At 44.7% G+C, this 12,517-nt stretch overlaps 1 protein-coding gene across 1 annotated transcript in view; it reads left to right on the top strand.

Annotated features, from left to right (window-relative positions):
* eys (eyes shut homolog) overlaps positions 1-12,214 on the top strand; it is a gene marked incomplete at both ends in the record, with an annotated part of 187,861 nt that extends 175,647 nt beyond the window's left edge. The window contains 7 exons of the mRNA XM_080848748.1: positions 1,469-1,651; positions 2,615-2,781; positions 3,585-3,729; positions 5,927-6,101; positions 9,008-9,180; positions 10,704-10,865; positions 11,019-12,214. Coding sequence (XP_080704874.1) covers positions 1,469-1,651; positions 2,615-2,781; positions 3,585-3,729; positions 5,927-6,101; positions 9,008-9,180; positions 10,704-10,865; positions 11,019-12,214 — 2,201 coding nt within the window. The remainder of the gene's footprint in view (positions 1-1,468; positions 1,652-2,614; positions 2,782-3,584; positions 3,730-5,926; positions 6,102-9,007; positions 9,181-10,703; positions 10,866-11,018) is intronic.
* Between the last annotated feature and the right edge of the window lie 303 nt (positions 12,215-12,517).

Here is a 12,517-nt window from a genome sequence, read left to right as displayed (position 1 = left end):
AGCGGCGGTTTTCTCTGTCAAATCGATTTACAACATCTCTCACATGAAAAAGATTATGGGATTTGCGGCAACGTCTTCATTCGAGGTTTATCCTGTACCCTTAATCCTCTTCAACCTGCAAAAAATATATGTAGCATGATCATAGGCCGACATTAAAGGCTGTATTCCCCACATTAAAGAACTGTTTGTGTGTGCTGTTCTCCTGTGCACTCCCACCCCATCCACCTCCCACCCTCCCCTTCCCTCTCCTCCCCCGCACCTCCCTTGGAATTGAGTCAGATAGTATGTAACCTCAGCACAGTCATTAGAGGCAGAGAGTTCTCGGTAACGACAACATTGCAGCAGCGGTAGCAGCACAAACAGTCAGCGCTAACGTCACAGTCGGCGAGCAGGGAGCACGCCGTCCTCAGTGGACCCGCCGCCTCTCTGATGGAGCCTGCCTGGCAGACGGGAACCACGCACAAACTGCCCACCCCCACCACCACAACCCCACCAGCACCCAACCCCCCCCCCCCCCCCCCCCAACACACACACACACCAACTCCTTCCCCCCACTCATTAGGCACTGAGCAAATACAACATGACTAAATAATAACACAGCGATTTCAAAAGGCATAAATAATTCAGCAGAGAGAAAACTGAACCGCGGCGCAGAAAAAAAAGTCACTGAGTGGAACTCAAAAGTGCTGTATTTAGCTGTGGTCCATGGGGGCGGCCGGATGGCAGGGTGGGTGGGTGTTGACTGGGAGGCTGGGAGAAAATATTAGTTATTTGCAAATACACACGTTCTTCCAAGCCCTTGAAGACGAATTGACTGGGGAAATTAAGTCTGGGCCGTGTGCAGTACAATGGGCCACGCTTTATTTTCAAGAAATCAAAGGATTACATGATGTTCTGCTGGTCAGGGTGAAAAGCTCTTGTATAAAATTAGAGCATTAGTATGTCAGTGAGGTCTGCATTAAAGAATCGGCAGAATGATTTAGCCACCCCCTCATACATGTTCTATTGTGCCATTGTTCAATAAAAAAAATCCTCCACATACTGCACTGTATTAAGAAAAAAACAGGAAATCACCCTTTATACTCGATAATTTATATTAATAATGTGTGTGTGTGTGTGAGAGAGAGAGATAGAGAGAGAGAGAGAGAGCGAGCGAGAGAGAGAGTGGGGGGGACTAAGGACATGAGAGGGAAGGGTTATTGTATTTTACTGTGCTTTAGTCAATGGTGCCATCTTGAGGACGCCATTTCAGGTGTAGTTTTCTCTCAAATAATTTGTTTACCTTTGCTGATTCTGTTAGTCATTATTTCATTCATTCCTTACCTATCACTCCAAACCATTTTCGATCAAGTGTCAAATATTTAAATCTTTGAATAAACTGTGAATGTTGAATGTTTCGGTTAAAAAACTCTCTCTGTCTCTCTGTCCGTCTGTCTCTCTCTCTCGCTCTCTCTTTCTCCCTGTTTAGCCATCAACATCACCCGTCCCCGCTTCAGTGGCATAGATGAGTTTGGTTACACATCCTTCATGGCGTACTCCCCCATCCCCAGTGCCAACTTCTTCTACCAGTTCCAGCTGAAGCTCACGTTTGCCAACAACGGCTCGGCCATGAAGAACAACCTCATCCTCTATTCTGGACAGAAAGGACAAGGTGAGAGGAAGCAGTGCTGACAGGGCACTCGCACCTCCTGACAGGAAGGAGGAAAACATCCTTGAGAAGTCTCGGAGGTGCAAATATATTATTTTGGCAAAGCGGGTAATGATATCTGGGGAGCAGAACTCCTCCCTGACCCCTGGTCTCCAGGGAGACACCAGCTAGACAGTAATTAGTCCACGTTACTTCTTAACTCGGAAAGTGGTTGGATGCTAGCAGATGTTGACAGCAGCACTCATCTGTGATACCAACTGTATCAGACACACACACAAAAGTTATCTTATTAGCTATAAAAGAACACTATTAAGCCTTCAGACTAGAGTGTTTTTTCATCTTTCTTTTCACCCCCACCACAGCCACCCTCCCCTTTCCTTTCATTTTTCTTTAAGGTCAGCTATAGTGGTGGTGAGCTGCCATGTCACGGGCAGTGGGGCTGTTTAATCAGAAGACAGACAGCTGAATACGAGCACTGTGCTGGGGCTGCACATCCCGGCGCTCTTCGGGAGGGGGCCCCTCCTGGGATTACAATTTAGGGTGATTCATCGAGGCGCTGGAAGAAGGAGACAGCGGCATGAATAATGAAGCAATTGTGGCGGGGGAACACACAGTACAGTAGAGGACAAAATCAAACGGGATGGAATCATAAAGAAAGATGAAAAAACGCCCAAAACTCACCTGATAATTGGTCTGATAAATTGCTGTCGTCGAGTCATCAGCTCGGTTTAGTTTTTACATTTGCCACGAGGACAGACGAGTGAAAGGGAAGCCATGAGTGATGTTATCAGGACAAGGCGTTTATCAACTCTTATGACTTACCATCATCAAGATTTTTGTAATCCCTGATTTTGTGTGTGTGTGTGTGTGTGTGTGTGTGTGTGTGTGTGTGTGTGTGTGTGTGTGTGTGTGTGTGTGTGTGTGTGTGTGTGTGTGTGTGTGTGTGTGTGTGTGTTTTTCTGAAAGGTATAAATGGGGATGACTTTCTGGTGCTGGGTGTGCGGAGCGGCCGCATCGTCCACAAGTTCAACCTGGGCTCAGGTGTGGGGACTGTTGTCAGTGAGCGCCTCAACCCCAGGATCAGCATTCACACCGTGCGCTTTGGCAGATATCTCAGGACTGGGTGGCTGAAGGTAAAGCTCACATTTATCTTTCAAATGGATATTATTTACTTTGGCAGCACAGTGCTTTCATTAATCAGTGCCATCTATTGCATCAGCCATGTTTGGACGTGTCTTACAAACTCAGACTTTAACTTTGGATAAGTGGCTCATCGTTGCTCTGTAATTGTCCAAACCAAAGACTTTCTTGACTAGACTAGGTCTCACAGAGTTTGTGTCCAGACATTTTAGAAATATCACATGGCTAATTATATAATGTGAATTTGTAATATCAGGTCATATATATGATATGTCCAATTATATTATTAGATTAATAATATATAACTATTAACATCGGACCACAAAATCCACAACATTGAGCTTGTTTCTTTGCCTGCTAACACTGTGTGACAGCTAGACCAATACTGTTCAAAGCCTCTATTAAACCTAGGTAGGCCCAGCCTGGCACTGCGAGCTCTACTGATAGATGAAATGGGAAACTACTGATGTCATACCTTCCTTTGGTGCCTGGCCAAACATCATGTGCTACACAAGCTCATAGGAGCCGCAGTGATGACAAATCCATCGCAACTCGACTCTCTGCAAGGATTATTCTAGAAGAGAACAAAAACGTTTTTTTTTTTTTTTTTTTAAAGAAACGAGACAGCCTTATTGAACAGCTCTCAGTCAGCACTCAGAGCCCTGGGAGGGGAGAGAGGCTCACTGAGGCCCATTCTCAGCCGTCACATTATTGTTGTTTTTCTACCTTGTGATCCATCAGAGGCTTAAATGCGTTTGTCAGTGCTTGTGTTGAATAATGCCAATATCTGTTTTAGGTTGATGGCCAAAAAAACAAGACAACATCCTCTCCAGGGCAACTGGCTGGCTTGAACACCTTCAGTCAATTTTATGTTGGAGGATACAATGAGTACACTCCAGAGCTGATGCCAGTTGGGGCCAGATTCCAGGATGGCTTTCAAGGTAAGGGGCTACACACTGTGTAATCTGTGTGTAATCTGTGTAGTCAGTGACCAGACCTTTTTGTGTATATAATCTTATACACCTGGGCGTTCTCAATTCCCAGCTGAAAGAGAAAAACAATAGGAGCACAAATAGAGACAATGTTCTGCCATGTCGAGGTGTCGCAGCCGACGCCTGGTCTAGACTCATCCCCGATGAATTCCTCTTTCACCTCATACAGTTCTCGGCTGGCTCTTTAATCAAACACAGGGTGAAAGCAGCCTGTTCTGTGCGCTGATTGTCCATGCCCTTAAACACTTCGGCCCAGTAAAGCAAAGCTTCGCCGTGCAAATCGATTTCCCTCCTCCATAAGTCAGCCAGACAAGGGCGCCATTGAGATCATCTTTTTGTTATAATCAGCATCGTTCCTACTCACCACCCCCCTACGACCTCTGGGCAGTCACATGACCTGGCCATGAAGCTCTTGATGCGAAGCCCATTGCCATTAGAGCAGCCGCGCCCCCTAATGATGATAACTGTTCAGAATTGCATCAGAATTTCGCAGGCAGCCTCACCACGGCTATTATCGCCGAGCTCATTGCTGTGAAATGTTTTGGTGCTTAAGTCGAAAGGGCTGAACAATTCTGCTTCGATTTGATGGCGGGACTAATCGTCTCGGGTTGCCATCAGCAGACATAATCATCGCTTGCGATTTTCATGTAAGCGATTAAGATTTGTCTCTGCTAGCACTCACTTGATAATAATGCCCACAATACAGTCAGGGCTCAGCATATAAACACACTATGGTTTGTGCTGGTGGTTCTCTCTCCCACATGTTAACTATTGACTGCAGGGGTAGGCATTCACAAACAGAAAAATAAAGGAATCTTATCTGATTCCAACCACCCTCCAGCCTCTTTTGTTGTGAGGACCGGGTGGCAAAAAAAAATGATAATACACTCTGCCGCCTGTTATCAATGGCCCCCACACTGTCACTCCACTCCAGCGAATCTGCAACGTTGTGACTGATCATCAGCTTGGTGGATCACACCGCATGCCGGCAGAAAGGCGCATTAGCAGGTGTAATTACCTTCTCCCGCCAGTGCCAACCTCAGCCGCTGCCTGCTCCTCACCTGCAGCCCTCCCTCCCTCGCTTTCTCACCAGCGCCATCTCCCCCTGGGAGCCGCCTCACCTTAAACAATACCCCCCCCCCCCATTATCATCCCAAATCCAGTGAGCCGCCTCGTGCTCATTCACCTCTAAGCCTCATTTGGATGCAAAAACAAGGAAGAGAAAGAAACTCCTTGCCCACTTTAACCCCTCCTCTCAGTTTGTCTGCCTGTGGGCCCACCGCTCCGGGAGGGGAGGCCACCTTGCGGGGGGAGCAGGTAGTCCACGCCACCCCTCCATGAATATTCATAGGCCAGCATGACATTTCCCCCCATATCCTGAGTGCATGAATGACTAATGTGGTGAAAGGAGAGAAAGGGAGAGAGAGAGAGAGAGAGAGAGGCGAGTCTGACTATGAAGAGAGTCACTAGGCCTTGCAGAGAGACTCCTGTGTTTTCAAGCCTGATACTTCTGCAAATGTGGAATGAAACAGTTTTTGCTTTCTCGTCCTCTGTATATAAAGGGGATCATAATAGCGATGGATTAGAATTTGAAAAAGGTTACAGCGCCCAATTTTTCGAGGTGAAGTCGTGCGTGGCGTTCCGCTTTTGTACGAAGTCAGGTCATGTAGAAATAGGGAGGGAGGGTAAAAAAGGATAAAAAAAAAAAAACATTCTTCTCAATTAAAGCAGGCTCTCTGTCGGAGCCACTGAACCAGAAACCCATCAGTGGCTCCTTTGGTTCACAGAAACACAGCGAGCCATGTGATCAATAATTTGATTTGCATAGATTTGGATTTGCATACATGTCATTTGCCATCGAGCGCCGAGAAGAAAAGCACTTTTATTTCCAACGTAATTCATCCCTCCTCAAGACTTCCACGTATTTCTGCCTTTTTCTTTCATTTCTTTTGTTTCCCCTTGAAAGGCTGACATAATGCTGGAAGTCATTGGCTGCTATATTGCTCTGACAGTGATGAAAAATGTAAGCACTATATTGGATATATGGCTCCCATCACCACCCCTCTCACTCTCTCTCTCCCTCCGTCGTTCTCCCTTTCTCTCACCCTCTCACTCCCCTCTATCTCTTTTCTCCATTACTGTAAAGGTTGCATATTTGATTTGCAATTTCGGACAAGAGGAGATGGGAGATTCAGAGCTCCAGGCCAGCCTGAAGGCCACCCTATCAGTGGGCGCAGCGTGGGCCAGTGCGGCATCAACCCCTGCTCCGTGGTCCGGTGCCAGAACGGAGGAACGTGCATGGACTCCGGCTCCTCTGTGTAGTGAGTATGCTCTTCTACTGTAGACCGTCGTCTTGAGAACACCGTCTGTGTTGAAGGAGGAATGTGCTCGCATTGCACCACAGGTGACACACTGAGAATGTTCCCTAGTTCAGTTAAATACACACTGGTGCTTTCGTAAGAGTTACATAAAAGGTGTATGATATGAAGATATGAAGCACACGTGGATATATGAAGATGTATAACTAGCGCTAATGATGGGTACTTGTGATAAAAGACAAGATATTAAGGTGTATGTTGTTTTATTTATACCACGAACAGAGGTACACCGTGATGGGTCATACCAGAAATGTTACATTGTATTTGTATCATCTTGTTACTTGGCAGTTTTCGCAAGAGTTAAATAATTAGTCGTGACTCCACCCTTGTGGTATAATGCGATTGTCTATTCAGTGTTGTTAAGATATTGGCTTTCAAAGTGGCAAAAATCTGGTCTAGGTGACTCAGGCAAAGAGTGTGTCTCCTCAGTGTATCTGAGCAGTGTAAGGCTGAGATTAATGACTGAGGAAATGGGGAGTCAAATATGCATTATGGCAGGTGGCCGCCTCCAGCATGCACTATATTAGCTTGAGCACCCTCTAGAGTATATAAACTTGTACGAGGAAGCAGTTCATTTTGCCACCATATGCCATTGCCTTCAACAAGAATTTAAATGCAAGACTGTTTGATCAGTGTTCAACCTTTTAGTTTTATCAGTCATGTAGTCTTATGGATTTGTCCTTAATAACTCAGCTGTGTCAGCTCGTATTTACTAGACTATGTAGGCCTCACCCTCACATCATTACTAAAGTATGTAGGCCTCTCACACTCACATCGTCACTAGACTATGTAGGCCTCTCACACTCACATCGTCACTAGACTATGTAGGCCTCTCACACTCACATCGTAACTAGACTATGTAGGCCTCTCACACTCACATCGCTACTAGACTATGTAGGCCTCTCACACTCACATCGTCACTAGACTATGTAGGCCTTTCGCACTCACATCGTCACTAGACTTTGTAGGCTTCTCACACTCACATCGTCACTAGACTTTGTAGGCTTCTCACACTCACATCGTCACTAGACTATGTAGGCCTCTCACACTCACATCGTAACTAGACTATGTAGGCCTCTCACACTCACATCGCTACTAGACTATGTAGGCCTCTCACACTCACATCGTCACTAGACTATGTAGGCCTTTCGCACTCACATCGTCACTAGACTTTGTAGGCTTCTCACACTCACATCGTCACTAGACTTTGTAGGCTTCTCACACTCACATCGTCACTAGACTATGTAGGCTTCTCACACTCACATCGCTACTAGACTATGTAGGCTTCTCACACTCACATCGTAACTGCATTGCAGTCATCTACAATGCCATGGGTGAGTGAGATAGCAGTCCATTTAACACTAGAAACAGAGGGGGTATTTTCTGACCAAAAGAACAATTGTTCCATGTAATCAGTGATGTTTGTAGTGATGTTTGTCACGGCTGTTGTTATACCTTCACATTTGTGCTATCTTCTCACTGAGCCCATAAAGCCCAACGGATTGTACTGCTGTAAGGATCACTGTTCAGTAATTTTTTTAGATACTGCTCATAAGCAGTGGTGACTTTTACATGTTCCAAACCTTTTCTGTTGAGCTACTAGAGACCTGTTATAGAACCACGTCAAACAACGGTTTAGCGGAACACCTTCCCTCCCCCCTCAGCCAATCAATGCTATTATCTTAGCAGCCAGTAAGAAGAAGAGGGACAGACTCTGCTTAACGTGGTGATAATGTGACAGGCAGGGGTGGTAACCACATCAATTACAGATGACAGACAATCATGGATTAGGGAGGACTAGACAGGACTGGACGGAGGCAGAGTTGAGGTTCAGGTGTCTATCTCTCGCCTGACTTGCTCTATGTTAGCACATGGAGATGAGGGTCCTGAGTGATATGAATGATGTAATTTTGTCAAATTGTCTTTGTCATCATTTAGATGCTAATATATGTAAATACAAAATGATAACATCATCATAAGTATGTTAGTGCACTTGCAGTTATTTATGAGCGTTCATCTTTGCATACGTTTCAGAAAAATGAATCGAGGTAGGTCGTCACTTTAATGTAATTTTCAGCAGAAGTTGGCCAGATTGCCTTGACGCGGATGCTTTATCATTTCCATAAAACACTGCAGAATCACGTAAAATGGATGTAAACTATGGAAATGAAACACTTTGCAGTATATTACAACTCAGGGAATGAGCAAAAAGCTCAATAGCATTTTTTTAAATATATTTTTTCTCAGCTCAGCAATTATTAGATAACATGTCCTCAATCAGCTCTACATGTCAGTGAGAAATGGTGCTTGCAGGCATTGTTTCATGTTTGTGGACTATAAAACCCACCCATCTTTGGGGGATATTTTATAAATGAGATGGATATTCTACAAATATAATCAATATTATTATTAGTAATAGTAGAAGTAATAATAATAATATATATTTTTTAATTAAAGTTTTACTTTAAATTGATACTGTATGTGTAATGTTTTTGTGTTTAGTAAGTTGCTTTAGACAAAAGCTCAATACCATAAGCATAACCATGACCAGAAGTTATGGCATGAACCAGCTTTTTGACACAACTTTCAGTTGAGAGTCTACCATATCTATTTGGGTGTTTTGGAGGGGAATTTAGCTATGGCGATGTATTCTGCAATGCTCCACTAATTGGTCACAAATTCACCCATTAACTTCATAATGTATCATTCATATGAATGCTTTAATACTGTATCTATGGGAACACATTCAAAGATATAAGTATGTCATAGTTTAGTGGCTGAACAAGGAGGATGTTACTCCCCAGAATTGTGTCCCTTGGTTGAGCTGTCGCATTCCTTCCTCCACTCAGCTGCCAATGTCTTTTTGGATGGAAAGGAGCTCTGTGCTCTGAGAAGGTGTCTGTGTGCGATGCGGAACACAGCCCCCCGCCCCTGTGTGCCATGGGTTCCACCTGTGTGCCGCTCCCCAGAGGTTACACATGTCTGTGTCCACTCGGCACAGCCGGACAGTTCTGCCAGCAAGGTCAGTCACCGTCTGCACCACACAACTGCCATCCTTCCTCCCTCCTCATTGTAACCACAGTAACAGAAAAGCAGGCTTTCATTTTGCTAATGGCTAATGGCTTTATTTCTCTGATACTAGGTGGCTGAATGTGCCGGGGACAGTAGATTAAATCCAATCCCTGCTGTTATTGAGCCACCTGTTCCAGCCCAGTTGCATCAGAACATGACATCCACCCCCTCTTAGTCATTCTGCCACAAGCAGCCATGGCTAACCATCCCTGTCAATTGGGATGACTTGATATCTGCTCCCTGAAAAACAAACCTTGGCCTCTGTTAGTGTTGATTGACCAAAAAGAGTCTTGCCCTCAAAACACGCTCAGGCATAGTAAGAGGCCAACACTGATAAGCCCTTTGGAGAAGGAGGAAGAGGAGGAGAGGGGGTGGGGAGGAAGTGTCCTGTCTTATTGCAAATCCTGGTCAAGGCCAGAGTGGCCAATTTGGAGCTCTTTTTCAAAGTCTACTTTTATTTCTATTTCAAAGTCTAAAAATATCTGTGCTATATTTTTTATTTATATTCAGAAAATGAGTCTTCAGCAGTGCAGAATCAAGAGTATAGCCCATTGTATGATAACCAGAAGGCAGCAAAGTATGCTGCCGCAGCAGAGGTTGAAACAGATGAAACAATGAAGAATATATGAATAAGATAACTTGATCATAAAACATTTCAAGGGCAAGTAAATGTAGTGTTCTGTCTGTGTGAATGGATTGTTTGGTATTACAGGCATATATTTATCAGCTGCCTCTTAACATATTTACTACAGGTTTCAGGTACCATTTGCTTTAAATATATATGTGGGTATGGTGACCTGCCACTTCACTTGACTTCTTTTAAAGACTATTTAAGACCTTTGAAGAAAATGGACCTTAGAGTTTGGATTTTTACCCTGGACGCTAAAAGCTTTGAATGTCTTTGAGAGGGCTTTGGATCCCTAGAGGGCTTAGAAGCTGAAGTGCAGAGCTGGGATCAGAGCATGGTCTTTGGCTCGCCGCCTGCCACCTCCCTCCCTCCCTCCTTCCTCCTCCTGTGCCCCACATGTCAGCAAGACTCTAAACCCCGACCCACTGAGTCAGCAGAAAAAAATAAAGAGAGATAGATACAAAGAGAGCATATGGGTGTTTTCATGGCCAATTACACAAAGAAAAAGCCTTTTACCACATTCTAAGCATTCTCCCACTCTCCTCAAATTACAGTGTCCCCCTCCCTGACCTTAATCATTAACACCATACAATACATAAGGGTAATTAGATGTCTGTTCATCTGTTCTTGACATTTTTTCAACAGTACTACTTCTCTGTCATCACTTTAAAATGCACACAGCACTTTAAAAGGCTTTTATTGACTTTTACCGACAATGCTATATAGATTTTCTTTAAAACAAAAATGGTTCCAACTGTGTCTTAAAAGGGGCTGCTTACTATTGTAATAAGGAGGTCATCCAAGCCCTGGATAAAAATGAGTTGGTCTCCTGTGTGATATTTCAGCCTTGGCTATCAGTGACCCTTACTTCAGTGGAAACCTGTCCTCCTGGATGTCATTCTCCCCAGTCAGTGTGAGACACAAGACACACCTGCAGATGCAGTTTCAGACTCTGTCAACAGAGGGCATTATGTTCTACATGGCCCAACACCTAACTGCCCGAGCAGGTAAGTCAGACCCTGAGGCGTGAACTTACTTTTATGTAGTAGTTTTGGCCACCGTGACCAAGTGTGTTTGCTTCTATTTGAACTAACTGAAACTTTACCTGACCTTACAGCAGCTACAACTCCACGACTAAAATCATCTTTCTTATTTTTCAGGTGATTTTCTTAGTGTGTCTCTGACCTCGGGATTTGTTCAGCTGCGCTACAACTTGGGAGATGGCACAATCATGCTGCAGTCCTCAAACAAGGTAGACCACACTGGCCAGATCTGGCACAACCTGCAGACAGGGAGGCAAGGCGCTCACAGCTACCTCATCCTGGATGGAAAGGAGGTCACCCAGAACGCCACCGAGGTCATGACGACCCTCGACGTAGCAACAGACATCTTCATTGGAGGGGTGTCCATCCTGAGTGCAGTCACTGCCAGTGCGGTGGAAAACGAGCCTACTGGGTTCACCGGTTGCATCCGAGAGGTTGTCGTCAACGGCGCCGACCTTGACCTCACCGAAAAAGGGCCGATCAGTGGTGCCAATGTCGGTGACTGGGATGGGACGGCCTGTGGGTACAAAGTGTGCCAAAACGGTGGGCTCTGCCGCGCCATTGGCTTGACCTCATTCACCTGTGCTTGTACCCCTATTTGGACAGGACCCAAGTGCGAGCAGTCCATTTACTGCCTTGGCAACCTCTGTCGGTACGGTTCCCTCTGCATAGCGAATTTGACGGCTTCTTCCTACTCCTGCATGTGTTCACTCGGATGGAATGGGCCATACTGCAACGAGCCAATGTCTATGAACGCCGTCAAGTTTGTGGGCAATTCATATTTGAAATACAGAGACCCCCAGTACTATCAAAGGAATTTGAGATACACCCAAATCTCACTGAATTTCACCACAAGCAAAGACGATGGGCTGATCGTGTGGATGGGTAGGGCACAGAACGAGGACGATGACTACCTGGCTGTTGGACTTCAGGATGGCCACCTACAGATTGCCATAAACCTTGGAGAAAGGATCCCAGTCCCTCTTGTATACCCAAATGTCACGTTGTGCTGTGACAAATGGAATTTTATAACCATAGTTCACAACAGGACTGTAATCCAGGTGTTCTTGGATGGAAACAGAGTCATTTTTGAGGATGTTGATCCCTTTGAGCGCTACGTTGCCATAAATTATGATGGTGTTTATTATTTTGGAGGGTTTGAGCTGAATAGAAATGTGTCAGCCATAACATCTGGTCTTTTTTCTACAGGTTTTGAGGGTAGCATTAAAGATGTTATTTTATTCCAAGACACCAGAAAGCTGCAGTTTCTCCAAAGCTATGAGGGCTTTAATGTTTACAAAGGTGATGAGTAGCAGATTAAATATTTATAATTCATTTGACAAGGTTTTTATTGTCATCAATGTCGATTTTCCTTAGGTGTAAAGTATGGGCTATTCAGGATGCGTGTTATTTGTAAACGTACCCAGTAAGGAGTGATAAAAGGGTTGAGGTGGGGCCATTGCCTTCGAAATACCTACGTAAAGCAGACCGTTTCATATGTTTTCTTCAACCTGTGTGTAGCTTTTCAATATTTTTTTTATTGAAGTTTTATTCAGAAGGTGCTACAAAAGTAAATAACATCGCCATATCTTTAATGTCTTATTTTGGTGCTGTCA

This window comes from Sprattus sprattus (assembly GCF_963457725.1).
Source record: "Sprattus sprattus genome assembly, chromosome: 12".
NCBI classification, from domain to species: Eukaryota; Metazoa; Chordata; class Actinopteri; order Clupeiformes; family Clupeidae; genus Sprattus; species Sprattus sprattus.
Note: the sequence above shows the minus strand (reverse complement) of the source record. Positions and strands in the feature narration are given on the sequence as shown.